The following is a 27,757-nucleotide window of genomic DNA, read 5'->3' as shown; positions in this document are numbered from 1 at the left end:
AGGGCGGTGGGCTCTTGACAGAGGAGTCTGAAGTGAGGCCTGCTGGGCCAGTTATTTTGAGCAGCTGTACCAGGCTGAACCACCAGCTGTTGAGTTGGACGTCAGGGGTGTTACTGTCCCTATTGCTGACTCTCCAATCAACTGTGGTCCACCTTCATTTGTGGAAACACAGGCTGCGGTGAACCGGTTGTTGTTGTTGTCCCTCTCTGGAAAGAGAAGGGTGAGAGCTCAGACTGCAACAACTACCGAGGGGTCACGCTGCTCTCAGTGTCGGGAAGGTCTTTTCTGAGATAATTATTGATAGGGTTCGCCACGATCTGCTTAAGCACCAGCACCGAGTCGTCGAGCTTTACACCAAAGAGGTCAACGATTGACCATATCCTTGCTCTTCGGGCTCTCACGGAACACAGACAAGAGTTTCGGCAGGGGCTGCTTGCAGCCTATGTTGATCTCTGCAGAGTGTTTGACTCCGTGAATCGGGATGCCTTCTGGAGGATTCTGGGCCTTCGTGGGGTGCCACCAAAACTGATCAATCTGATGTTTGAACTATCCCCTGGTACTGAGAGTGCTCTAAAATGTGGTGGTACCATCTCTGACTTATTTCCAGTTGTTACTGGAGTTTGTCAGGGGTGTGTACTGGCCCCCACAGTTTTCAGCACTTGTATGGACTGGATTCTGGGGAGGATGTCAGAGAGATCAAGCTGCGGTATATCGTTTTGGAATGTCAAGATCTCTGACCTTGATTTCGCAGATGACGCAGTCATCTTTGCGGAGACTCTGGATATCCTTTTGGGGGCCCTCGAGGTGCTGAATGAGGAGTCTGAGCCCCTGGGATTATGGGTTTCCTGGGTCAAAACTGTGATCCAGGCTTTCAATGACATCTTGGATGCTGTTATCCTGTCTGTACTTGTTTGCGGTGAGGATGTTGAGGTCAGAGAGAGATTGACTTTCCTTGGCAGTGATATTCATGTCTCTGCTGGCTGTGAGCCAAAGGTCAACAGATGTCTGGGTCTGGCCTGGAGTCATGGATTCACTGGATCATGGGGTGTGGCGATGCCGGTACCTGTGCAGGACGACAAAAGTTCGAGTCTTCAGGTACTTCGTGCTGCCAGTCTTGCTCTACAAATGTGAGACTTGGACTCTGATAAGGAATCTGAGACAGAGACTTGATTCCTTTGGTACCACCTCTCTTCAGAGAATCCTTGGCTATTGCTGGTTGGACTTTGTGTCCAACAAGCGGTTGCTGAGGTCGTTGAAGTAGTTGAATTCAGCGACCTGACATGAAAATGCTCTTCAAATTTCAAGTTGGATAGATTAAAATTGAGTATTTTAGGAATTTGGCCTGTGTTGACCTTTTGGTCTATGTTGACCTCAAAATTAATGTGTTTGAGTTCAGCGACCTCATATGCAAATGCTCTTCAAATTTCAAGTCACTCAGATGAAAATTAAGGATTTTAGAAAATCTTCCCCAAATTGGCCTATGTTGACCTTTTGGCCTATGTTTACCTTAAAATTAAAAGGTGGTTGAATTCAGTGACCTGATATGCAAATGGTGTTCAAATTTCAAGTCACCCAAATGAAAATTGACAATTTTACAATTTAAAAATTTGGCCTATTTTGGGTTGACCTTAAGGCCTATGTTGACCTTTTGACCTAGGATAACCTCAAAAGTAATAGGTGGTTGAATTTAGTGACCTGACATGCAAATCCTGTTCAAATTTCAAGTCAATCGGATGAAATTTGAGGATTTTAGAAAATTTGGCTCAAATTGGCCTATGTAGACCTTTTTGGTCGACCGAATTTTACGAAATTTCATTGCAGGACCGTTGCAGGGTCGGTGGCATTAATCTCTGAAAATTTCAAAACGATCGGTTGAGGAGTTTGGGCTCGAGGTGAGCGGACAGACAAACGCACAAACAAATGGAGGCGATCAACATGTCAAAAAAAATTAATTTTTTTTGCCAAGTAACAAACTCAAACAAATGGAGGCAATTAACATACTTGTCCAAAATTTTTTTTTTTTTGCCAAGTTATGAACTCAAACAAATGGAGGCAATTAACATACTTGTCCAAAATTTTTTTTTTTTTTGCCAAGCAATAGACACAATAATGCACAAGACCAACCAATGTACTGTACTATACTTGAATATCTTCAAGTCTCAAAGGGTCTCAGAGTTACAAAGCATCGGAAGGGTCTCAATGGTCTATAGGTTTAGGGAGTCTAAAGTGTCCAAAGAGGGTCGACAAGTCTAAGGCTCAGGGGGTCTAAGTGGTGTAAAAGTCTTCAGGAGTCTAAGGGGTCGAAATGTTCTTCAAAGGTTAAAATGTCTAAAAGGGTGAATATGACTTGGTCTTTGATTGCTCTTGTTTCGGACCTGGTTGAATAACGGTCGCATGTTACATGCAACAACAACCTGAAGACCAAAAGAAGACTTTCAGGTGGGACAGCTTCATTCGTTAATGTAATGCCCAGACGAATATCCAATGTCCAAGTCGTACAACCCTTTCATGTCATGACTGCTTTGCGGTTCCTGGAGGGTTGATCCTGGACAAATGGATGATCGTCAGAGGTGTGTCTGCACGCAGATCGACTGTAATCGAAATACCGCAGAGTAGCTGTGGGTGTTAAATGGTCATCTGGCTTGTGACCAGTTTGTTCTCGAGTGCAATGTCAACACCGGCGTTCGGCGCATCACAGCTGACGTGCATTCGATGAGGATGTGGAGTCGCAGCTTTCTGTGCGGAAAAAAATCAAGGTTTTATCAACCGCAGGGTGTTTAAAAATTAAATATGGGACCACGTCATGTTTAACGATATAGTGGCTTCACGCGTCAGCGAGTTCATGGTGAGAGTTTGTATCCTCAAGAGGTGAGCCCACATCAATGACCCGTCATTTCGACGACACCTGAACCCGAAGCCAAGGTAAATCGATTGCGTAATCGAGGTGATGGCCCTTGCCATCACAACTGGACCTCAAAAACGCGTGAATGTCTGGAACCTCGAGTGCCACCTGGCGGTGTGGGCTTCCAGTCCCCCGGCATTTGTTACTGGAGCTGGACATCGCCCGTCTTCGCACTCGAGCGCTGCACGCAGAGACCGCATGGAGCCCAGGGGAGCCGTGCCGAACTACGGGGCAATGGGAACGCAGAGCTGGCCCGTCCGACCAGGCCAGTTTGGTGATGCCGTGCCACGCTCCGTCCGCTCCCGCAGCTTGTTCGGCGCACGGATCTTTGGTTGATGGACATTTATCGCCTTGCTCGGATGATTGGCTCGGTTTTTTGATGCGGTGTGCAGCACGGTGTATTCGCGTCAACTCGCTCTATCTCATTTGTTGTGTCTCTCTGCGACCCACCTGAGTATTACTCACTCACTCAAACTCGTCTGCTTGTTGTGTAGCTACGCATCGATGTTTATGAGCTCTTGTAAATTCACTTGACTGCCTCATGCATGCTATCTCTTCCACCCGTGGATAAGTTTTCCGATGTCATCGATTCGCAGAGGGAATCCATTTACGTGTGCATTACATGTTGGATTCAGCTCCGTGCACTCTCTATTTAGATTTCGCACCTCACCTGCATCGATATGTTTGCATGATTACATACTCTTGCTTTTTAAAGAAAATGTGAAGAAACTAACTTTTTTTTTTAGAGCAAGAATCAAATAATACTATTTCAGCCGAAGAAGCTGCCTGTCGCCATGGATTTTGAGTGAAAGCGAAGTTGCGGATTTATGCGCTTCATATTTTCCCACCTTTTCTTGAGCGTGAAAGACGTGGGACTATGAAAGCTGTCTTTCACCATCCATGCAAGTCTGAGTTGGTTTGGAGACAGTAGTTGAGCAAGATCAGTGTGGAATCGATGAAAGACCTCGTGGCTGTCACCGCTCGTCGTTGACCGTCACCGTCTTACCATTGGCGTCCTCAAACCAATATGGTCCCAGCATACCCCATGTGGCATTCGATGCAAGAAGCAAGTGGACTTGGGGCCCTTGAAAGACATCTCAGACACTTTCTCAGGAGGCTCAATACCCCAGGAGATGTGATTGTTGATAGCCCCAAACGGAAGTGTGCTTCATCACGAAACCACAAGGACTTGATCCAATTTGGGTACCTTTCCATTCAGTCACTGAACCAACCACACATTGCTACTTGGATTTCCATGTCAGTCAGAGTTATTTTATGCCTTTCAGATGTGATTTAGGGGTAGAGCTTGAGTTCAGAAGTGAGAATGTGTCCCAGATGAGGCTGAGCATCAGTTCTCGGGAACTACACGCACCCAACCTGGCCACCAAATTTCATTCAAATCCGTCCATAACTTTTTGAGATATCCTACCCACAAACAGACAGAAAAACAAACAAACAGACAAACAGGGGTGAGTGAATACATACATAATGTAACCATAATGGTGGAATTTCTTCGGTCTTTTGATAGCAGACTCTCTCACAAGATCAATGTTCCCTTGGTGACCACTGTTGCCTTTATTTTGATTTTTCACACTTCCACGTGCTTGAAGTGCTCCAAAAAAAAAAACCGCTGAATGCTCCCATTGGAAGGTCCATCACGGGTGTGCACATTGCAATTCTGACAGTATCGTTGGCGCACCTGCATGTAGGATTTTGTCTCAAACCACAAAGTCTCGATTTTTACTTTTTGTTCCACTGTGAACACCATAGTTGATATCGGGTCTTACTGGCTACTTGTTAGAAATGGCATACCACCACCACGACAACCTGCAAGAGAGAAGGGTATAGCATTGGAAATGACAGAATAACAGGCTGCTCAAATCTTCCACTTTTTTTGAAACGCCCTGATAAACTTCAAAACCGAAAAAAACTACTCAACCAAATTTTGGAAGTTTCCTTTGGGTACTCCAAGTATAGTTTCTGTCTGGGTAGCACATCAGTGGGAGAGAGTTCAGGGCACCATGGCCAAAAAATAATTGAAAAACTTCTGCCCTTACCTTGTGCTCATCATGCCCCAAGGAAACAAACTGCAAAAAGGTCATTCCCCCAAGCTGAGTATGCAGATTAGTTGTAGTAGTAGAGTTCGTAGTACTCATTGAGAAGACCTCAACCGTGTGTGTGTGTGTGTGTGTGTGTGTGTGTGTGTGTGTGTGTGTGTGTGTGTATGTATGTATATATACATATATATCTGGTATTACACATCATCTTTTTAAAGTCAGGTCAGGTATGGAAGCATGTGCCAGAACAGCGCGTCGCTGCGTCCACTTTCCGCCGGTACTTCAGGGGCCTCCGTCTGGCCATCCCCCAGGCAGACGTCTGGCCCATCCCCATCTCCTTCAGATGCCGATCAACCTGCTGCAACCACGAGCCACATGGTCCGCCCATTGGCCTCCTGCACTCACGAGACTCCCTCGCTGAGAGAATCTGGTGAGCAGGATCAACGGCAGGAAAACGAGCCACATGTCCATACAGCCGCAGCTGACGCTCACGGACTGTGCAGGTAACAAATCTCATTTGAGTCTCTCTCAGCAACTGCTCGTTGGACACAAAGTCTGACCATCGATAGCCAAGGATTCTCTGAAGAGACCTGGTACCAAAGGAATTAAGTCTCCATCTCAAATCCCTCCCTGGTCAGAGTCCAAGTCTCACATCCGTAGAGCAAGACTGAAAGCACCAAGGACCTGAAGACTCGGACTTTCGTCCTCCCGCACAGGTATCGGCAGTGCCACACACCATGATGCAGCGAATCCATGACTCCCCAGGCCCGACCCAGACATCTGTTGACTTCCTGCTCATAGCCAGAAGAGACATGAATATCACTGCGAAGGGAAGTGAATCTCTCCACGACCTCAACATCCTCACGACAAACAGGTACAGACAGGACAGCAGCATCCAAGATGTCAATGAAAGCCCAGATCTTAGTTTTGACCAGGAAACCCGTAATCCCAGCGGCTCTGACTCCTCATTCAGCACCTCGAGGGCCCCCAAAAGGATATCTGGAGTCTCCGCAAAGAAGACTGCATCATCTGCGAAATCAAGGTCAGAGATCTTGACATTCCCAAACGATGCACCGCAGCTTGATCTCTCCGACATCCTCCCCAGTATCCCGTCCATACAAGTGCTGAAAAGTGTGGAGGCCAGTACACACCCATGACAAACTCCAGGAACAACTGGAAATAAGTCAGAGATACTACCACCACATCTCACAGCACTCTCAGTACCAGAGTATCGTTCAGACATCAGATGGATCAGTTGTGGTGGCACCCCACGAAGATCAAGAATCCTCCAGATAAGAGGGCATCTTTATCCACTGAATCAAATGCCTTGGAGATCAACATAGACTGCAAGCAGCCCCTGCTGAAACTCTCGTCTGCGTTCGGTGAGGTCCCGAAGAGCAAGGATACGGTCAATCGTTGACCTCTTTGGTGTAAAGCCTGACTGCTCTGGACGCTGGTGCTCAAGCAGATGGTGGTGAACCCCATCAAGAATTATCCAAGCAAAGACCTTGCCTGGCACTGAGAGCAACCTCATCCCTCAGTGGTGTTGCAGTCTTGGCGATCACCCTTCCCTTTCCAGAGAGGGACAACAAGGCCCCTCTTCCAATCAGTTGGGATGATGCCTGTGTTCCAGGCAGAGCACAAAACTGCATGCAACGACACGAGTGCAGCATTTTCCACCAGCCTTGAGAAGTTCAGCATGGATGCCACAGATCCCTGGAGCTTTACCCCGTTTCAACCGGTTCACCGCAACCTGTGTTTCCACAAAAGAAGGTGGACCACAGTTGATTGGAGGGTCAGCAACAGGGATTATAACACCCCTGACGTCCAACTCGACAGGTGGTGCATCAGCCTAGTATAACCACTCAAATTAACCGGCCCAGCGGGCCTTCACTTTGGATTCCTCTGTCAAGAGCCCCCACCCTCTGCTCTAACTGCAATACACCGAGGGACGGGTTTGGACGAACGTAATGCGTGAATTCCCCTGTAAGCAGGACGAGAATCACTTGACCACAGGTGATGCTCTACTCCCTCACAGATTCCTCGCACATAGGCCTCCTTGTCCACCTTTAGTGCACGTACAGTTTTATTCCTCAGCTCTCTGAACAGCTCAGCTCTGCCATTCAGCCTGGCCCTGCGACTCTGGTCAATCGTATCCAGTATCCCTTGGGAGACAAACTTCTTCTTCGCCCTCCGGTGAGTTCCAAAACATCGACCGGCAACATCAAGGAAGGTGGTCTTGAAGGCACTCCACAATTCTTCAGGATCCCCCAAAGCACCCAGACTCCCCAAATCTCCACTCACCCTGTTCGCAAACTCCTCAGCTACCCTCTCATCCTTGAGCTTGCCAACATTCAGCCTTGACTGGGATGGAACCATTCTCCTGGATTTAAGGTGCAACTTAAGAGTTGCTACAAGCTAGTGGTCAGTATTTCGGAACTGAGCACTCCGGTAGACCCTGCAGTTCTGGATCATCCTCCAGCGACCATCAACGAGCACATGGTCAATCTCCTTTGCCACACCACCAGCGTTGGAATACTAAGTCCAACGATGAGCTTGTGGGCGCTGAAACCATGAACCAGCCACCCTAAGTCCATGACTTCTTGCAAAGTCAAGGGACTTGGTGCTATTCAGGTTCACAGTTCCAGACCCATGGGGACCAACACACACCTCATAACCATCCCTATCAGTTCCAGTCAATACATTTAAATCCCCCAAGACTAGAAGTGTATCTCGCCTGGGGCACTGATCAACCACAGACTCGAGCGTGGCGTAGAATGCATCCTTCACGGTGAGATCACTCGCCTCGGTCGGAACGTATACTGTACAGAGACCAGGGAAATGACACCCAAGGAGTGACGAATCCTTAGTCTCATAATACGCTCGTTGACCTCAATTATCATTTGAGTCAGCTTATTGGACACAGCTACAGCAACTCCTTTAGCATGGTAATCATGAGAGGGACCAGACCAATGGTAGGTGTAACCACCCACCATGATCTCGCCGCAATCCGGTCTCCGAACCTCCGAGAGTGCTGCAATTCCGATGTCCAAACGCTTGAGCTCAGATGATAACAGAGACAGGTGATCATCCTCTCTTCGGGATAGGACATTCCAGGCACCCACCTGAATTTAGCCGCCGACTACCCAACCATGAGGAAGGTAAGCACTGGGTTACATGTTACCAGTGGCCGTCAAGAAACCTCACTGACCTGACTGCTTTTATCGTATAAAATATAAACTATGCAATTCACCAATAAATAAAGTTCTTAAACAACTTGATAATATGTGGAATTATTCGAAATTTTCAAAATGTTCAATGTTTAATTACTGTAGCCACACAGCGGTGCATTTGCTTTGACAGGAGAATGTGATTATGCTGGAGGATGATCCTGTGGCTCAAATGCACATCTACTCGCTTTAAATGTGGTTCACTCAGTAAGCAGAACAAGAAAGGAGCTGAAATGGTAATGCGTGCCATCTTCTCGGCGTGCTTAATCGATGGTTCTAACAGATGGTCGATGGTTCTAACAGCTATTCTTCACATGGTAAGCTGAACACAGAAAATATGCCTCGCAGATGCCAAAATACTGGTCGCAGTTCCCATACTGGTCGCAGTTCCCCTGCATCCAGATACATGTGACTGATGAGATCGAACGAATTGGAAGTGGAGAGGACGACATGATTGGATACCGAGTCAAAAAGACCAAATCGATCTTCAAAATGAAGTCTGAGGAAAGAAGAGCATGATTAGACGCCGAGTCAGAAGGCGAACCTACCTTCAAAATGACACTGGTCCATTGTCGATACACAGCCCGAATAAAGGGATGAGCAATTTGTGTAATTCCTTAAGGTTTTTGTGCATAATTTTAGTTTTATCCCGAGTTTTTAAGGCTGAATCGTGTGAAACTCTAAAAGGAAAAGGGTCACATGTCATTTCCACAGGCTTTTCTGCTGGTATATCCAATTCAACAAGTGTCCGTTTGTTACCTCCACCACTGAAGGTAGACAGAGGTTATGTTTTCACTCGTGTTTGTCTGTACAGGATATATCAAAAGGTTATGCATAGATTTGACGGAAACTTGGTGGACAGGTTTTTTTTTTTTTTACCAATCAGCCCAATTGGGCGAAGGGGTATTGTCGTCATAGGCGTTGCCCGGGCGGGCGTCTGTCAACTTTTGGTTTCCGTCAATTTCGAGGAGAACGCCTTGTCCGATTAAATCCATTTTTGCAAAATATGTTGGGGTTGAGTAGAGGAAGGTTCCTTTCGAAAATGGGCATGCTGCGATTTTCAATGTGGCCTCCGTGGCAGCCATCTTGAAATTGGTTTCCATCGATTTCGAGGAGAACGCCTTGTCCGATTAAATCCATTTTTGCAGGGTGTGTTGGGGCTGGGTAGAGGAAGGTTCCTTTCGATATTCAGTGCGATGCGATATCCAATATGGCGGCTAGGGCAGCCATCTTGAATTTGGTTTCCGGACAATAACTTGAGAACGGCTTGACTTATTGATTTCATTTTTGTGTGATATAATGGGGGTGTTTAGAGGAAGGTTGCTTTCGATATTCAGCGCAATCCGATATCCAATATGGCGGCTAGAGCAGCCATCTTGAATTTGGTTTCCGGACAATAACTTGAGAACTGCTTCACACATTGATTTTATTCTGGCGAGGTATAATGGGGTTGAGTAGAGGAAGGTTCCTTTCCAAAATGGGCATGCTGCGATTTTCACTGTGGCCGCCACGGCAGCCATCTTGAAATTGATTTCCGGACAATAACTTGAGAACTGCTTCACACATTGATTTTATTCTGGCGAGGTATAATGGGGTTGAGTAGAGGAAGGTTCCTTTCCAAAATGGGCATGCTGCGATTTTCACTGTGGCCGCCACGGCAGCCATCTTGAAATTGGTTTCCGTCAATTTCGAGGAGAACGCCTTGTCCGAGTAAATCCATTTTTGCTGGGTGTGTTGGGGTTGAGTAGAGGAAGGTTCCTTTGGAAAATGGGCATGCTGCGATTTTCAATATGGCCACCATCTTGAAATTGGTTTACGTCAAGGGGCTGAGGGGTTACGCCCATTTTGCGGTGCTATTTTTGTATACATTGTCAAGGCTTGTATGAGAGCTGACACACAACACACAGCGAGGGGGGTGACGGGGGGGGGGATGAGACAAGAGGGGCGTGGGAAGGACAAAACAGTGGGGGAACAGAGACATTAGGAGATATGTGGAAAGGAGAGGGATGGGTGGGGAACATGGGGTATACAAGATGGACAGTACAGGGACTTTCAGAAAAGAAAGCAAGGAATTTGAAGGAGGTGGGTTTGGGGTGGATTAACGGGGGTCGAAAAGATCGTGGTTTTGGATGGGGAACGATAAGAGGTGGTGGTGAACAGCTGTTTTGAAGACCTGCAGGGAAGAATGAGATTGAAGAGAGTGTGGGAGTTCATGCCAAAGGCAGGAAAAAAAGAGGAATGAAAGAGTGAAGGTGAGCGGTGATTCGTGATTTTGGTAGTTTTAACAGAAGGAGGTTGTTGGCGGACCTTGAGCATCCTGCGGAAATAGGTGGGGACAAATTGCAGACAGAGTAGGGGGGGGCGAGACTGGAGAGGAGACGGTAGAAGACAGACAGACCACCGACCTGCCTGCGGTGAGAGAGTGAGAGGCCCAAAGACTCAGCCTCATCGTGGGAGATGCCAATGATCCGAAATGCCTTGGTTTCCACTGCTGAAGCCGAGAAAGGTGAGGCAGGAGCACCAGCCCAGATGGGAGAGCAGTACTCCATCAGGCTGCAAATGAAAGCTTTGTATGTGGTCAGGAGCTCAGGTGGGCTGAAGAAAGACTTTGCACAATGGAGGATTTCCAGTCGGCGACTAGCTTTGGAGGCCAGGTTGGAAATGTGGCTTTCCCAGGAAAGATCATGGCAGAAAGTGAGACCCAGAAGCTTGAAAGAATGGACTTCTTCCACAGGATTGTTGAGAAAGTAGATGGGGGGGGGGGGGTGGTTCCAAACGGTCCTTTTGGAGAGACATAGTGAGAGAGTGAGATTTGTCTGGCTTGAAAGACATGTTCCAAGTGTTGGACCAGTTTGTGATTGTATCCAGCTCTGCAGAGAGCGAAGAAGCTGCTGCTTGCCGGTCTGAGGGATGACAGATGGTACGGCAGAGGGTGGAGTCATCAGTAAAGAAATATAGAGGATTTCCAGAGTCGGAGAGATCATTGATGAATTCCAGAAAAAGAACGGCCCAGAACGCTACCTTGAGGAACTCCAGCCTGGACAGGAAGAGGGGATGAAAGAACTCCATTTAGGGCCACACGTTGGCCGCGACAGCAGAGGAAGGCTGCGAGCCACGAGTGGAGATGGCCTTGGATACCATGGGAAGAGAGTTTGGTGTGTGATAAAGACAAATTGATTCAGTTTTGATGAAGATCTGGATGTGAGAAATTTTAAATGATTCTTCACCATTGCTGTGGCCAAAATTGATATTTAGCACGATCTTAAAAAGTTGTGGATGGATGATGCCAAAACTAGGTGGATGACTTGGGTGTGTGACAAGAACAAACCGATTCGATATTGGTTACGGTTCAGATGCAGCTCCGGCTTATCACTTGAACAGTTCAGCCTGTCAGAAGTATGCGCTCCACCGAGTGCTGTTCTCGTTTATTTGTGGTGTTGCCTGTCTGTTTGTTGGTTTGTTTGTGGGTTTGTCTGTTGGTTGGCTTGTAGATTTGTTTGTGGGTTTGTTACTTACGAAATCTTTAGATTTCGTAAGTATATTGATGACTTCCGTCCTCTGTTTGTGTGTTTGTTTGTAGGCACGATAACTCGAGAATGGAAGAAGCTACCAATGTCGAATTACACCACGTGATTCAGGAGGGTGATGGCTAGCGCTGATTAGATTTTGGTCAAAATCGGTCAAAGGTCAAGGTCACAGTGAGGTCAAACATAATTCTGTAAATTCATGTGGAGAAATGGAGTATTTTTGCTTCGCTCGACGTTACGAGTTCGTTTTAACTTCGATTTTAATTTTGTCTTCGGTTTTTGTGATCGCTTTGGACGCTTAAAACTCGGTTGTCGAAATTCTGGTAAAAATCGGATGTTTTGGAGACGTTTTAAGATTGTATAAAAAATATTTCACTCGCCGCATCACGGGTCGTCACGTGGTGCAGCGCGCTCGAGCAGAGGCGTCATTGAGTCACGTAATGGTTTTCCTTGTGAGCGCTGACGGTGTTTTCGATAAACATGGTGTGTAAAAGTCATTTCTTTTTATCCCAATAAAGGTTATCGCCTCATGCCTGACTCGCTAAGCCATCGGATTATGTAAAGATTGTTGGTGGATGTCCGAATATTACGGTTTTGTGACTGATAAAATAATATTAAATAATTGCGTGGAGAAATGGAGATTTTTGCTTCGGTCGACGTTACGATTTTTGATGGTTTGGTACAGAATCATCGTAGAAACTTCTGGTTTGCGTCGCTACCTTCTCTGGAGACAGCTTTCATTAGACAAAGTCAGAGGTCAAGTTGACGATTTCATCAGTACCAGTCTATGACTGTTTGTTTGTTTGTTTGTTTTTGTTTGTAGGTTTATTTGTGGGGTTGTCTGTTGATTGGCTTGTTGGTTTGTTTGTGGGGTTTTTTGTTTGCTTGTCAGTTTATAGGTTTGTTTGTTTATTTGCCGGTTTATAAGTTTGGAGGTTTATCGGTTTCTAGGTTTGTTTGTTTGTGGGTTTATTTGACTCCTATGAGTGCCTGAACCTCTGGAGGGAATGAGTTTAAAGCTGGTGCTTGTATTAGTGGTGTGCAAGGCAAACTTTCAGGATGTAAAGAAAATTCATAGTCCCAGGGGTTTAGGATGATTGAGAGGACCCAAATTCTGTGTAAATATGTGTTGTTTTGCACCACCTGGTTGAATCCGGTATTTCAAATTATGAATCTTAAAAGTGGGGGAATTAACCCATCTGAAAGGATGGCTTCTTTGTAGTTTAAAATATTAATGACTGTAAATGGTCAAGCAAAATACGACAGGCTGCATTGTGAGTCAGAGGGGGGAGGGAGAGAGGTGTGTGTATATATGTGTTTGTTTTTTATTTTTATATGTATATTTGTGTGTGTTTGGATATGTTGTTCATGCGCATCTGTAAATGTATATAGCATCAATGGTTTCGTTGTTACACAGTCTGGCCATTGGTGTTGGCTGTAGCCTTTGTAAGTCTATCTTGAAGAGGCATCATCACCAATAGAAGACCGATTCAGAGATTCAGGAGTCGGAAATTGGCAAAATTTGGGATAGGGTATTGGTGCACAATAGTATAGAGATTCCTTTTCAAAATTACAAACCATTGGAACTTTATTAAACAACTGAAATGAAGACTACCAGTCAGGATAGTCAGCTAAAGATCTCTTCTCAAAAACAGCATAACCTTTGAGAATCACCAAGATGACACTTTACAGTTAGGTCATAAATCTTTGGGACTTGAACCGAGATGAGACTGCTCTCAGGGTCGAGTACACCAAGCTGCTATCTACCCTGCCAACAGATAATTTGAATGAAGTGCAGAGTGTGCACTATTTGTTGTGGTTACAGAGCTACAGTATAATAATTGTGCAGCATTCTGTAGCAATTCATGTGTGCAGAGTGCAGATGACGATTACATTTGTGAGCAGAGGTTCATGAGAGGACAGTGGGTTAAAGGTATTGTGTGGGTGCAGGGTGCAGCAACAAGCAAGCTCAAGTGAGTGTGGTGAATATGGCCGACCGGAGCGTGAGTATGCACGACGTACAAGAGGAACTGGTGAGCATCGAGGCATTGAAGGAAAGGCTAATTCGGCGGGAATCTGAGCTTCGTTACATGTAAGGACGACCTGAGATCTTGTCCAGAGGCAGTAATATATAAGATCTGAAAATAATTCTAATTGTACTCACCATCATCTTGCACTGGATGAGAAAGAAATGATGTGATGTTCATCAGGTGAGTTTGTTTGCTGGAAAATCATGGTTAAGTACACAGCAGAGCAAGAAGAGAGATCATATTTTGTCATTTTACAATGTAGGCCATGTCAATGTAAACTTTTTGCTTCATCATTGAATTGTCTGTAAAATATGGTTAACTTTATATCAAGGGCATCTTTTAATTTACTCAATCTATCTGTAGTATATCCATTTTAGTCGATTGTGCCTGCATTCTGCAAATAGGTATTGCGGTGTATTCTTTGTGCAGACGTATTAAATATAAATGAAGAATGGGTGAGCAATATGGGATGGATATGTACATACATATACATATACATATATACATATACATATATACATATATATATATATATACATATATATATATATATATATATATATATATATATATATATATATATATATATATATATATATATATATATATATATATATATATATATATATATATATATATATATATATATATATATATGCCGGGCGTAGTGGCGTGCGCCTGTAATCCGGCTACTCGGAGGCTTGGGTTGGAGGATCGCTTGAGGACGGGGTCTCTGCACTGGGCAGGGTGGAGAGCAGCCTGGAATCATGGCGAAACCCAAATCCTGATCCCTGTGTCGTAAGAGGCGACCAGGGTTGCGTCAGGAAGGGCATCCGGCGTAAAACCTGTGCCAAATCAGTATGCGGATCATAACGGATGATCCGCTGTGGCGACCCCTAACGGGAGCAGCCGAAAGATGAACAACAACATATATATATATATATATATATATATATATATATATATATATATATATATATATATATACTCCAAGTTCCACCTCTCTCGTGGCTGAGGAAGTGACGCAATGCCATTAAGGTAATGGGCACACCACAGTCCCAGCTGCATCCCTCTCCCAGCCAAGGGAGCAAGGCTGCACCAACCGACTTTTGTTTACGAATATTTTCGTTTAGTTCGGTGATTTTTTTTTTTTTTTGATTTTTTGGAATCTGGAAAATTACATCAGTTTGCCAAATTTCAGCTTTCTATTCCACATCGAGTCAGTGGTTAAATCCCAGTTAGTGGTTCAAAAGAATGATACAATGTGTGTGTATATATATATATTTTTTTTCCATATGTCTGATCTCACTGTCACGCATGGTCACCAAACTTCCGTAGGCATAATTAACAATGTCTTACAGTGCTGCTCACATCAATGAGAGCTGAGAGCCCAACCATAAACGGATTGTTGTAGTGTTGTTCTCTGGCCCTCCCGTCTGATCAAATCTCAAACCATTGCATTACTAGCCTTCAAAGACTGGTGTTGCCTTGATGGTTAAAGTGGCTGGCTTAAGATCTTAGGATCTTAAGTTCGAGTCCCTGTTGCACCATTGACTCAGCCTGTCATCCTTTTGAGGTTGGCAAAATGAGCACCATCTCACTGCTGACAGGAGTATTGCATCAGTGGCACAGCCATGCTTCCAGAAAATGATGCAACTAGCAGCCACAAGCTGCATATGAAATAATAACAACCAGTCCTCGATGGGTATATCGCTCGTTTAAATTCCTCATTTATTTTCCAACTTTCTCATTCCCAACAACATGCTTTTTCATTTTTATCTATCACTAGTATTGTTCAGCTCGCGAAGCTCACCACTCCACATGCCGTTAAAGACAGATTTGCTGCGTTGGCACGATTTACACCAATCAAAATGCAAACATTTATTTTGTAGAAATTTATTTGTAATATTAGTGATATATATATATATATATATATTTATTTGAAATTTATTTGTAATACAAAAAGGGTCAAGAATCTAACCTGTCAAAACTGTCTGAAGGCTGAAAGGGGTCTAGATGGTGTTAATGTTTAAGGGGTCAAAAGAGACTTGAGGGGTGTAAAGATCTTAAGGTTATCACTATATATATATATATATATATATATATATATATATATATATATAAATATATATATATATATATATATATATATATATATATATATCTCAAAAGGGTGAAAGGATTAGATATAAAGGTGTCTAAAGTATTGAAAGAGTCTTAAAGTGTCTTAGGGGTTTTGTGGGTCATTGTGTCTTTTGGGTCCTCAGAGTATTTTGGGTCTTTGGTTCTTATGGATCTTAAAGGATCAATGGTCAAAGGGGTCTCAGCAGTCTAAAGGGTCGAAAAAGGTACATTCAAACAGTACATAATTAATAGACATATAGTTACACGGCTTCGCGGACGGACTGAACGTGTTTTTCGTTTTCAAACATATAGATAACACTTTGAAATTTTTTTAAAGTGGACTAAAAGTCAAATTTCCAAAATTGAGAATTCCCATAATTTGATATTTCTTCATTGATATTCGTATAAAATGCACCAGTAAGCAGAAAATGTGACTTCAATGAAATTCCCAATATTTTAAACTGGGTATCCCATCGACCGGCATGAGGTGTTGGACGTTAAATGCCCCACGTTGTCCTTCGTGAAGAGTTGGTGAGTATACAGTGCCTTCAGAAAGTATTCAGACCCCTCGACTTTTGTCACATTTTGTTGCGTTACAGCCTGAATTTAAAAGTGATTGCATAAAAAAAATTCTCACTAATCCACACAAAATACCCCACAATGACAAAGTAAAAACATGTTTTTAGAAATTAATGAAAAATGAAAAGGTGAATTGTCTTGCATCAATAAGTATTCAACCCTCTGAGTCAATACTTTGTAGAAGTGCCTTTGGCAGCGATTACAGCTTTAAGTCTTCAACTACAGAATCCTTTGCCTCAAGCTTTTCAGTCTTTCATGTGCCTTTTTACAAACTCCAGGTATGCTGTCATGTGCCTTTTTCTCAGAAGTGGCTTCTATCTGGCCACTCCCATAAAGACTAGATTTGTGAAGTGCTGCAGAGACTGTTGTCCTTCTGGCAGGTTTTCTCTTTATAGTGTGATCATTGGGTTCTTGGTCACCTCCGTGACCAAGGTCCTTCTTACCCGGTTGCTCAGATTGGTCAGACGGCAAGCTCTTGAAAGAGTCTGGGTCGTTCCATATTCTTTCCATTTCCTAATGATGTAGCTCACTGTGCTCTTGGGAACTTTCAACACTCTAGAAATAGTTTCATACCCTTCGCCAGATCTATGTCTCCTCACAATTCTATCTCGGAGTTCTCAGGACAGTTCCTTGGACTTCATGGTAGAGTTTTTGCTCTGACGTGCAGTCAACCGTGGGATCTTTTTATAGAAAGGTGCGTTTCTTTCTAAATCATGTCCAATCAATTGAATTGGCCACAGGTGAACTCCAATCAAGTTATAGAAACATCTCGAGGATGATCAAAGGAAAACTGGGTATACCTGAGCTCAATTTGGAGTGTCATAGTAAAGAGGTTGAATACTTATTGACGCAAGACATTTCAGCTTTTGATTTTTAATTAATTCGTAGAAGTTCAAAAAACATGTTTTCACTTTGGCATTATAGGGTATTTTGTGTTGATCGGTAACAAAAAGTTCAAATTGAATCCATTTTTAATTCAGGCTGTCACAATAAAATGTGACAAAAGTCGAGGGGTGTGAATACTTTCTGAAGGCATTGCATCTCTTGCACCCTGAACAAATTCCTGCCCTTACTACGGCTAGGAAGGCAATGGCAAACCACCGAGCATAACCGTTACCAAGAAACTGATTCAGGAGCATCGGTGCTCTGGAACAGAATATGGTGTAATAGAATCAGAACACATGCCTCTCTTTACTGGGACGAGTATTGCTCATCAGCCATCAATAAAGTTTGGTTTATTGAAAGGTTTTCAGGTGGGAATGAAACCAGAAGAAGCCATGTAGAAATGTCTTTCATTTTGTTATTCCCATGTGTAAGTGCATTTCAGTTAACTGGGCTTGTGAGCTTGGCTAGAGGTATGCACACTCATCTTTGAGCTGTCCAGCCTGGGTTAGAATATCGACCAAGCTATAAACTCGTCTTGGCGTTTCACATGCAGGGCAAAGGTTCTGTGTGTGTGCTGTCCGTTTGAAGGATTTTAACCGAGAGAATCCATCGATCAGCACTGGTTGATTGGGAACGTTGAAGGTCCCATGGTGTATTTGATGAAGAATAGGTGAGCCACCACTGGCACTGACCAGAGTACAAAATTCTGCCCCCACCCTGAAGAGAAACACTGTGGTGATCCAGTCTTTGGCTGGAGCCTTAACCAACAATGCATTTTATTATTGGACCTTACGGTTCATTGTTAGAGTTGAGAACTTTAATTGCTGAATCCGACCAAAGGTGATGGACAAAGATGGATCGATGGATTAGTTTACCCGAAATTCTCCAATGATTTTATTTTCAATAGTGCTCATCCATCAGGAAAATAAATAAATAAATCGTATATAAATATACATATATAAATATACATATAAATATACATATATATAGTAGACTAGGCATAAGTCGTCATCATCGGGACCGAGAAAAAAGTGACGACTTAGACATGTGACGACTTACGCGTATGCGAATATTCATGATGACGGTGGGGTGAAGGATGAAGTCGCGCGTGGCCTGGACACGTATGTGTGAGAGGGCGCAACAATCTCTAAGCCGGCTATAGTACCAAAAGGGAAACACAATCCTCGGGGCATAGGTGGGGGTTCATTGGTTAGTTGGAAAGTGATCAAGCAAATATGGAATTCATGAATCACTTTATCAAAAGTAAAGATAATGAACAACTGTAAGACAACTCGTATACCATCGGTGATGGTATATGACCATCGACAAATGTGGAATGAATGGCTGTTAGAATTCATTCATTGGAATGAATGTACAATGAGTTTTCATATGGAATGAAAACTCATATACCATCAACAAATTACATGACACACAGTCATCGTGATGACTACCACTCAATACCGATGTGAAAGTGAGTGTGGTGATGTACAAAACAAGCCAATAAAAACCATGATGGGACTTCAACACTAAGCTTGATCGATCCTTTACTCCTTCGCCAGAGACTGCATTGTGCAGCCTGTCAACCTCTTCAGATGCATGTGGGACGGCGCGCTGACTGAGCTGAACGAAGCGCAGTTATAAATAGCCCGTGCATCACGATTCCATGAAATCGGGCTTCTCACGAGGCAGCAGTTCCGTGTGACGAGTTAGGCGTGGTAATTTACTTGAGTTTCCATTACGCGGGAACGGACAACATCTGACGACTTAGAGATGACGACTTACAGGCTTTATTCAAAGTCTGTAAGTCGATTTAACATAAGATAAATTCGGGACTTTTTAACGCTGCCGACTTAGGCGAAGTGACGAGTTACACTCTGCCTACTTACGCCTAGTCTACTGTATATATATATATATATGTATATATATATATATGTATATATATATATATATATATATATATATATCTATATATTATTACTGGCAGGGGGTCGGCCGCCCGCCGACCGCTCTGAACGGAGCCGCAAGTCGTCGGCCCGACCAATCGCCCAGAATATAGATCACCGCCCAGATAACTCCGAGTGACGGGTCCTTGTACAAGAACCGAAATACGCCAATCGGCAGATCACGTGGGGTAGGGTCGATTGCCAAACTTCAATGTACCTAAATACCCACGTGATCCAACTACCGGGGTATTCCACCCTCAACGGAACTCGTACGGAACAAACCGCCAAGGCGAGCTTGTCTGTGCGCGATTCCAAGCGGCGTAATCGCCGAGAACCGTCGGTCCAAATGTCCCCCTATTACGGCAAACCAACAGCTTTCTAACTCCCAACACACGAAATGTTCAGTCAATGAGGGAATGGACGCAACGAGCAGGTTTACATTCACACAAGGACATTTATTATAATGAAACACGTATGCAATTAAATAAGGCATAACACATATGCAATTATACAAGCAACAAAAGCACGACAAAAGAACTACACCGTCCACTTATTACGTACAGTCATTTACACTTCACAGCAGTTCCTACTTATTAGACAGGTCCACGCACGCGCACGCACACACACACACACACACACACACACACACACACACACACACACACACACGAAACAGTGGCTGAGGCCTTTAATCACGAGCTCCAGCTCAGAGGATAGGTGAGCTGAAACTCAGAGCTTGACTCGAACCTTTCCACCTCGTGTGGTCTTCAACTTGTACGGACCCGGGCTCCAGCGAGAGCGAGAGCGAGCTGGATCCAATCGCCGCGATCCTTCCCGAGCGCCCGTGAATCCTCCCGCGCTTCTCAACACGTGCCAGTCAGACGAGGCGCCGATCCGTCCTGTCGATCATCGCTTCCCCGAGGATCCAACTCCAAGAAGAGGCCGATGCGTCGCACCAAGCCGGGAAACAAAATGGAGAACGAAAAGCTCCACGAACCAAGAAGAAGAGGAAGGAGAGGAAGAAGAGGAAGAAGCCTCCACTCGCAGCTCGAGCCAAACAACTCGCTCAAATTCCTTCCAAAACAAAGCAGCTGCCGAAGCTCACTGAGCCAGCCGAAACAAAAAGCTTACTCCTCTCACAGGACTCAGCACACGAACTCTGCACACGGGACTCAGAACGGGACTTTCACGAACTCAGCCCACGAACTCAGCCCGACCACGGGACTCCCACGGGACTCTTTTTGAACAAAGAAAAGATGTCCTTTTTATCCTTTGCACCCCTCCCCCGCGCCCGGCATGACTCATGCCCTCATGATCCACCCCCCGCTCAACCACGGGTGGGAGGGAGTTGTTGACGTCACCGCAGGGTTCTTCTTCCTCTTCGCAGAAGAGGGGGAGGGACGTCTCCATTGTTTTCTCCCTAACTATTAAATCGATCCGCAGCGCATCTAATCGATTTCAAAACATTAAAACAATGGAAGGTGACCTATCTTGGGAACATGCACTTATCGACATAGCTGACTAAGGGAACCTGTATGTTGTGTGCAATTGAATTCCAAATTCGTAACACGACCTTTTTACAGACTCGTCCTGAGTCGTCAAATTTTCGTGTGACCAGCATGTGTAAGTTTTCCCCGAGTACGTTCTATCCTCGGATACCTGAGTGCGACATTTCTTTATACGTGTCCCAAAAATAAATAACCTAATGCGCTGCGTAACTTACTAAACAAACTCTCAGACTCATTCGGACAACTTAACTAAAATTGCCGGCACTAAAACAAACATGCAGGTGGGGTTCCACGTATTTACAATCTTAACTTATCTATTACATTGCACTAACCATAGCCCAGGACTTGTGATCTGTAAAAGGGGAAAGGCAAAAGTCAAAGCAAAGTCTTTGGTGCAGGGAATGGATGGAGATGGTGGCAAAACACAAAAAATGGACTGGATGCACACGCTGCCTGCAGGGCAGTCCTCACAAAACTGGATGGTCCTGGCACGCCTGGTGATGGATGGACACAGGGGCAAACGCAAACAAGGGCTAGCAGGCATGGGGTCATGGCAGAGGCAGGCAAACGAGGCATGGCAAGGCAAGTCCATGCAGAACAGGCGGCTGCAGCACAACAGGCCGGCAGGTGAAGCTGGCCGGCCTATGGTGTGGTTCCATCAGGTCTGGAGGGAGTGCGGTGGTGCCGGCCGCTCTGAAGGCGGGCTCGGACCGAGACTACTGTCTCCCCCCACTCTATCGCCTTCGCCTGTCTCTGTCCATACCCACTCCCTTAATTTGCCACACAACACAACAAAATTTTGCCCCTCTTTATTTCTATTTCCCTTTTATAATTGTCTCCCTAACCCCCTTTATTGTCTTTTTCCGGCTAGCCTATCATGTCCACCTAGCCTACTCCCAACCCCTACGTTCCATCTCTGGAGGGGAATAGGGAGAGACTAGCGTCCTGTCTCGAGGCCCAACGAAGCCTTAGAATGGCCTCCTCAAAGTTCAGCGATCTACCAAGGTAAGTCCAGTGGCCTACAACGAGCGAAGGGATGGATGGTGCGAAGGGGTACATCTCCTATCTACCCTAACATTCATTTACCTGAAACTACGCCGGGGCTTTCCAAAAACGCCTCACACTTTAAAACACCATGATTCCCGTTGCCTGTGTTGGTGTCCATTATAAATTTGGGCCTTGCCCTCTAATTTTCATATGTGCCCTCACACAATTTCCTGGCTGGGCAGCGTGGCTCAACTGGCAGGAACTCCCCCATCTGCCTAACTCTAACCATGGCACCCCCAGGCCCGCAGGCTGCCTCCGAGCCTAGCTGCTCCCTACAACGCGGGGGGGTTGCCCTCTCTGGCATTGCCCCCTTCCGATGCCCACGTGGCGTGTTGATGCCCCGGGTCCCTTTCCGAGGTTCACCCGTGCACAGTACACTGCCCTCGTGGCATTCTGGTGCTACAGGTCCCGTTTCCGACGGGTCGCCCGTGCCCATTACACTATCCCGGCCCCTCTTGGGCCCATAGCCTACTCTGGCCGACTAGTCCGGTGCCTGAGGTGCCCACTAAACAAAACTCACCTTTCCACAGCCATGCTCCCAGCCGGTCCATGAACTCTTGCACCCCTCCAAACGGGTTCCGTGCCTTCTCTCGACACCAACAACAAAACGACCTCCTGTTAGTAAATTTGAATAACCCACTAACTAACATTAAACTGACCCCGGGGTCACTTGGGTGGGAATCACTCCTCCCCCCAACCAGTCATTCGCACCATGCATACCACATTCGCTCCACTCGCACACTTGGGCCCACTGTCCTGCACTCATTCCTCACACACTTTCCATTTCGCAACTCACATCAACACTCCACACTGCCATCCTTCTAACTCAATCCCTAACTAACTCGTGCTCCCTCGTCATCCCTTCAAACTCATGCACGTTCCATTTACTCTACGCAGCTAAGCTATGTCTCCACTACACATTTCCAGTCTGTCAATGTCTCCAAAAATCCCCAAAAATTCCCATTTCCTAAATCTGAACTAAAATCCCTCGAACTAATCCATTCCATGGGCTCCATGAGGTGCAACCCATGTCCCCATGAAGCCGGTCCAACTATCGCTATCCCATCCCCCAAACTAATAGTTCCTGTGCCCCCAAACAAGGCGGTCTTCCACCCCTTGCCTGGGAATCCTGTTCACCCAAAGCGAGGCTTGCTTTTCTCAACTCTCTCTTTTTTTTATAATGCACACCACCAGCGCGGCAGTTCACAGCCGCGCTCTTTTTCCGTGACGTCATGGCAGCTGCTTGCACCCCGCGCACCTTGTCCCTCTTGGACGGTAACGTCCGGCAGGAATTCCCTTCTGCCGGATTCCAAACACACGTGCAGCCATGACGTCACTCTGCGCATCTCAAAGCAAGCCCCACGCTTGGCCCGACCGATCGCCCGGAATATAGATCGCCGCCCGGATAACTCCGAACGACGGGTCCTTGTACAAGAACCGAAATACACCAATCGGCAGATCACGTGGGGTAGGGTCGATTGCCAATCTTCAATGTACCCAAATACTCACGTGATCCAACTGCCGGGGTATTCCACCCTCGACGGATCTCGTGCGGAACAAACCGCCGAGGCGAGCTTGTCCGTGCGTGATTCCGAGTGGCGTAATCACCGAGAACCGTCGGTTCAAATGTCCCCCTATTACGGCAAACCAACGGCTTTCTAACTCCCAACACACGAAATGTTCAGTCAATGAGGTAATGGATGCAACGAGCAGGTTTACATTCACACAAGGAGATTTATTATAATGAAACACGTATGGAATTAAATAAGGCAAAACACGAATGCAATTACACAAGCAACAAAAGCACTACAACCGTCTACTTATTATGTACAGTCATTTACACTTAACAGCTGTTCCTACTTATTAGACGGGCCTACATACGCGCGCGCGACACACACACACACACACACACACACACACACACACACACACACACACACACACACACACACACACACACACGAAACGGTGGCTGAGGCCTTTAATCACGAGCTCCAGCTCAGGGGACAGGTGAGCTGAAATTCAGAGCTTGACTCGAACCTTTCCACCTCGTGTGGTCTTCAACTTGTCCGGACCCGGGCTCCAGCGAGAGCGAGCTAGATCCAATCGCCGCGATCCTTCCTGAGCTCCCGCGAATCCTCCCGCGCTTCTCAACATGTGTCGGTGAGACGAGGCACCGATCCGTCCTGTCAATCGTCGCTTCCCCGAGGATCCAACTCCAAGAAGAGGCCGATGCGTCGCACCAAGCCGGGAAACAAAATGGAGAACGAAAAGCTCCACGAACCAAGAAGAAGAGGAAGGAGAGGAAGAAGAGGAAGAAGCCTCCACTCGCAGCTCGAGCCAAACAACTCGCTCAAATTCCTTCCAAAACAAAGCAGCTGCCGAAGCTCACTGAGCCAGCCGAAACAAAAAGCTTACTCCTCTCACAGGACTCAGCACACGAACTCTGCACACGGGACTCAGAACGGGACTTTCACGAACTCAGCCCACGAACTCAGCCCGACCACGGGACTCCCACGGGACTCTTTTTGAACAAAGAAAAGATGTCCTTTTTATCCTTTGCACCCCTCCCCCGCGCCCGGCATGACTCATGCCCTCATGATCCACCCCCCGCTCAACCACGGGTGGGAGGGAGTTGTTGACGTCACCGCAGGGTTCTTCTTCCTCTTCGCAGAAGAGGGGGAGGGACGTCTCCATTGTTTTCTCCCCAACTATTAAATCGATCCGCAGCGCATCTAATCGATTTCAAAACATTAAAACAATGGAAGGTGACCTATCTTGGGAACATGCACTTATCGACATAGCTGACTAAGGGAACCTGTATGTTGTGTGCAATTGAATTCCAAATTCGTAACACGACCTTTTTACAGACTCGTCCTGAGTCGTCAAATTTTCGTGTGACCAGCATGTGTAAGTTTTCCCCGAGTACGTTCTATCCTCGGATACCTGAGTGCGACATTTCTTTATACGTGTCCCAAAAATAAATAACCTAATGCGCTGCGTAACTTACTAAACAAACTCTCAGACTCATTCGGACAACTTAACTAAAATTGCCGGCACTAAAACAAACATGCAGGTGGGGTTCCACGTATTTACAATCTTAACTTATCTATTACATTGCACTAACCATAGCCCAGGACTTGTGATCTGTAAAAGGGGAAAGGCAAAAGTCAAAGCAAAGTCTTTGGTGCAGGGAATGGATGGAGATGGTGGCAAAACACAAAAAATGGACTGGATGCACACGCTGCCTGCAGGGCAGTCCTCACAAAACTGGATGGTCCTGGCACGCCTGGTGATGGATGGACACAGGGGCAAACGCAAACAAGGGCTAGCAGGCATGGGGTCATGGCAGAGGCAGGCAAACGAGGCATGGCAAGGCAAGTCCATGCAGAACAGGCGGCTGCAGCACAACAGGCCGGCAGGTGAAGCTGGCCGGCCTATGGTGTGGTTCCATCAGGTCTGGAGGGAGTGCGGTGGTGCCGGCCGCTCTGAAGGCGGGCTCGGACCGAGACTACTGTCTCCCCCCACTCTATCGCCTTCGCCTGTCTCTGTCCATACCCACTCCCTTAATTTGCCACACAACACAACAAAATTTTGCCCCTCTTTATTTCTATTTCCCTTTTATAATTGTCTCCCTAACCCCCTTTATTGTCTTTTTCCGGCTAGCCTATCATGTCCACCTAGCCTACTCCCAACCCCTACGTTCCATCTCTGGAGGGGAATAGGGAGAGACTAGCGTCCTGTCTCGAGGCCCAACGAAGCCTTAGAATGGCCTCCTCAAAGTTCAGCGATCTACCAAGGTAAGTCCAGTGGCCTACAACGAGCGAAGGGATGGATGGTGCGAAGGGGTACATCTCCTATCTACCCTAACATTCATTTACCTGAAACTACGCCGGGGCTTTCCAAAAACGCCTCACACTTTAAAACACCATGATTCCCGTTGCCTGTGTTGGTGTCCATTATAAATTTGGGCCTTGCCCTCTAATTTTCATATGTGCCCTCACACAATTTCCTGGCTGGGCAGCGTGGCTCAACTGGCAGGAACTCCCCCATCTGCCTAACTCTAACCATGGCACCCCAGGCCCGCAGGCTGCCTCCGAGCCTAGCTGCTCCCTACAACGCGGGGGGGTTGCCCTCTCTGGCATTGCCCCCTTCCGATGCCCACGTGGCGTGTTGATGCCCCGGGTCCCTTTCCGAGGTTCACCCGTGCACAGTACACTGCCCTCGTGGCATTCTGGTGCTACAGGTCCCGTTTCCGACGGGTCGCCCGTGCCCATTACACTATCCCGGCCCCTCTTGGGCCCATAGCCTACTCTGGCCGACTAGTCCGGTGCCTGAGGTGCCCACTAAACAAAACTCACCTTTCCACAGCCATGCTCCCAGCCGGTCCATGAACTCTTGCACCCCTCCAAACGGGTTCCGTGCCTTCTCTCGACACCAACAACAAAACGACCTCCTGTTAGTAAATTTGAATAACCCACTAACTAACATTAAACTGACCCCGGGGTCACTTGGGTGGGAATCACTCCTCCCCCCAACCAGTCATTCGCACCATGCATACCACATTCGCTCCACTCGCACACTTGGGCCCACTGTCCTGCACTCATTCCTCACACACTTTCCATTTCGCAACTCACATCAACACTCCACACTGCCATCCTTCTAACTCAATCCCCTAACTAACTCGTGCTCCCTCGTCATCCCTTCAAACTCATGCACGTTCCATTTACTCTACGCAGCTAAGCTATGTCTCCACTACACATTTCCAGTCTGTCAATGTCTCCAAAAATCCCCAAAAATTCCCATTTCCTAAATCTGAACTAAAATCCCTCGAACTAATCCATTCCATGGGCTCCATGAGGTGCAACCCATGTCCCCATGAAGCCGGTCCAACTATCGCTATCCCATCCCCCAAACTAATAGTTCCTGTGCCCCCAAACAAGGCGGTCTTCCACCCCTTGCCTGGGAATCCTGTTCACCCAAAGCGAGGCTTGCTTTTCTCAACTCTCTCTTTTTTTTATAATGCACACCACCAGCGCGGCAGTTCACAGCCGCGCTCTTTTTCCGTGACGTCATGGCAGCTGCTTGCACCCCGCGCACCTTGTCCCTCTTGGACGGTAACGTCCGGCAGGAATTCCCTTCTGCCGGATTCCAAACACACGTGCAGCCATGACGTCACTCTGCGCATCTCAAAGCAAGCCCCACGCTTGGCCCGACCGATCGCCCGGAATATAGATCGCCGCCCGGATAACTCCGAACGACGGGTCCTTGTACAAGAACCGAAATACACCAATCGGCAGATCACGTGGGGTAGGGTCGATTGCCAATCTTCAATGTACCCAAATACTCACGTGATCCAACTGCCGGGGTATTCCACCCTCGACGGATCTCGTGCGGAACAAACCGCCGAGGCGAGCTTGTCCGTGCGTGATTCCGAGTGGCGTAATCACCGAGAACCGTCGGTTCAAATGTCCCCCTATTACGGCAAACCAACGGCTTTCTAACTCCCAACACACGAAATGTTCAGTCAATGAGGTAATGGATGCAACGAGCAGGTTTACATTCACACAAGGAGATTTATTATAATGAAACACGTATGGAATTAAATAAGGCAAAACACGAATGCAATTACACAAGCAACAAAAGCACTACAACCGTCTACTTATTATGTACAGTCATTTACACTTAACAGCTGTTCCTACTTATTAGACGGGCCTACATACGCGCGCGCGACACACACACACACACACACACACACACACACACACACACACACACACACACACACACACACACACGAAACGGTGGCTGAGGCCTTTAATCACGAGCTCCAGCTCAGGGGACAGGTGAGCTGAAATTCAGAGCTTGACTCGAACCTTTCCACCTCGTGTGGTCTTCAACTTGTCCGGACCCGGGCTCCAGCGA

General features: G+C 46.4%; 1 protein-coding gene across 2 annotated transcripts in view; it reads left to right on the top strand.

Moving 5' to 3' along the window:
- The window catches only part of LOC147024214 (bMERB domain-containing protein 1-like), a 43,368-nt gene that overhangs the window by 2,589 nt on the left and 13,022 nt on the right, over positions 1-27,757 (top strand). Inside the window, exons 1-2 of one of the 2 annotated variants that reach the window (XM_085883914.1) lie at positions 2,898-3,167; positions 13,667-13,808. In XM_085883914.1, coding sequence (XP_085740040.1) covers positions 2,948-3,167; positions 13,667-13,808 — 362 coding nt within the window. In that variant the 5' untranslated portion in view covers positions 2,898-2,947. Of the gene's footprint in view, positions 1-2,897; positions 3,168-13,666; positions 13,809-27,757 lie in introns of those variants that run through there. The other variant, XM_085883916.1, reaches the window with a different exon arrangement.

This window comes from Eptatretus burgeri, chromosome 6, assembly GCF_056783735.1.
Source record: "Eptatretus burgeri isolate ZD-2024b chromosome 6, Ebu_testis_v1, whole genome shotgun sequence".
Lineage (NCBI taxonomy): Eukaryota > Metazoa > Chordata > Myxini > Myxiniformes > Myxinidae > Eptatretus > Eptatretus burgeri.
Note: the sequence above shows the minus strand (reverse complement) of the source record. Positions and strands in the feature narration are given on the sequence as shown.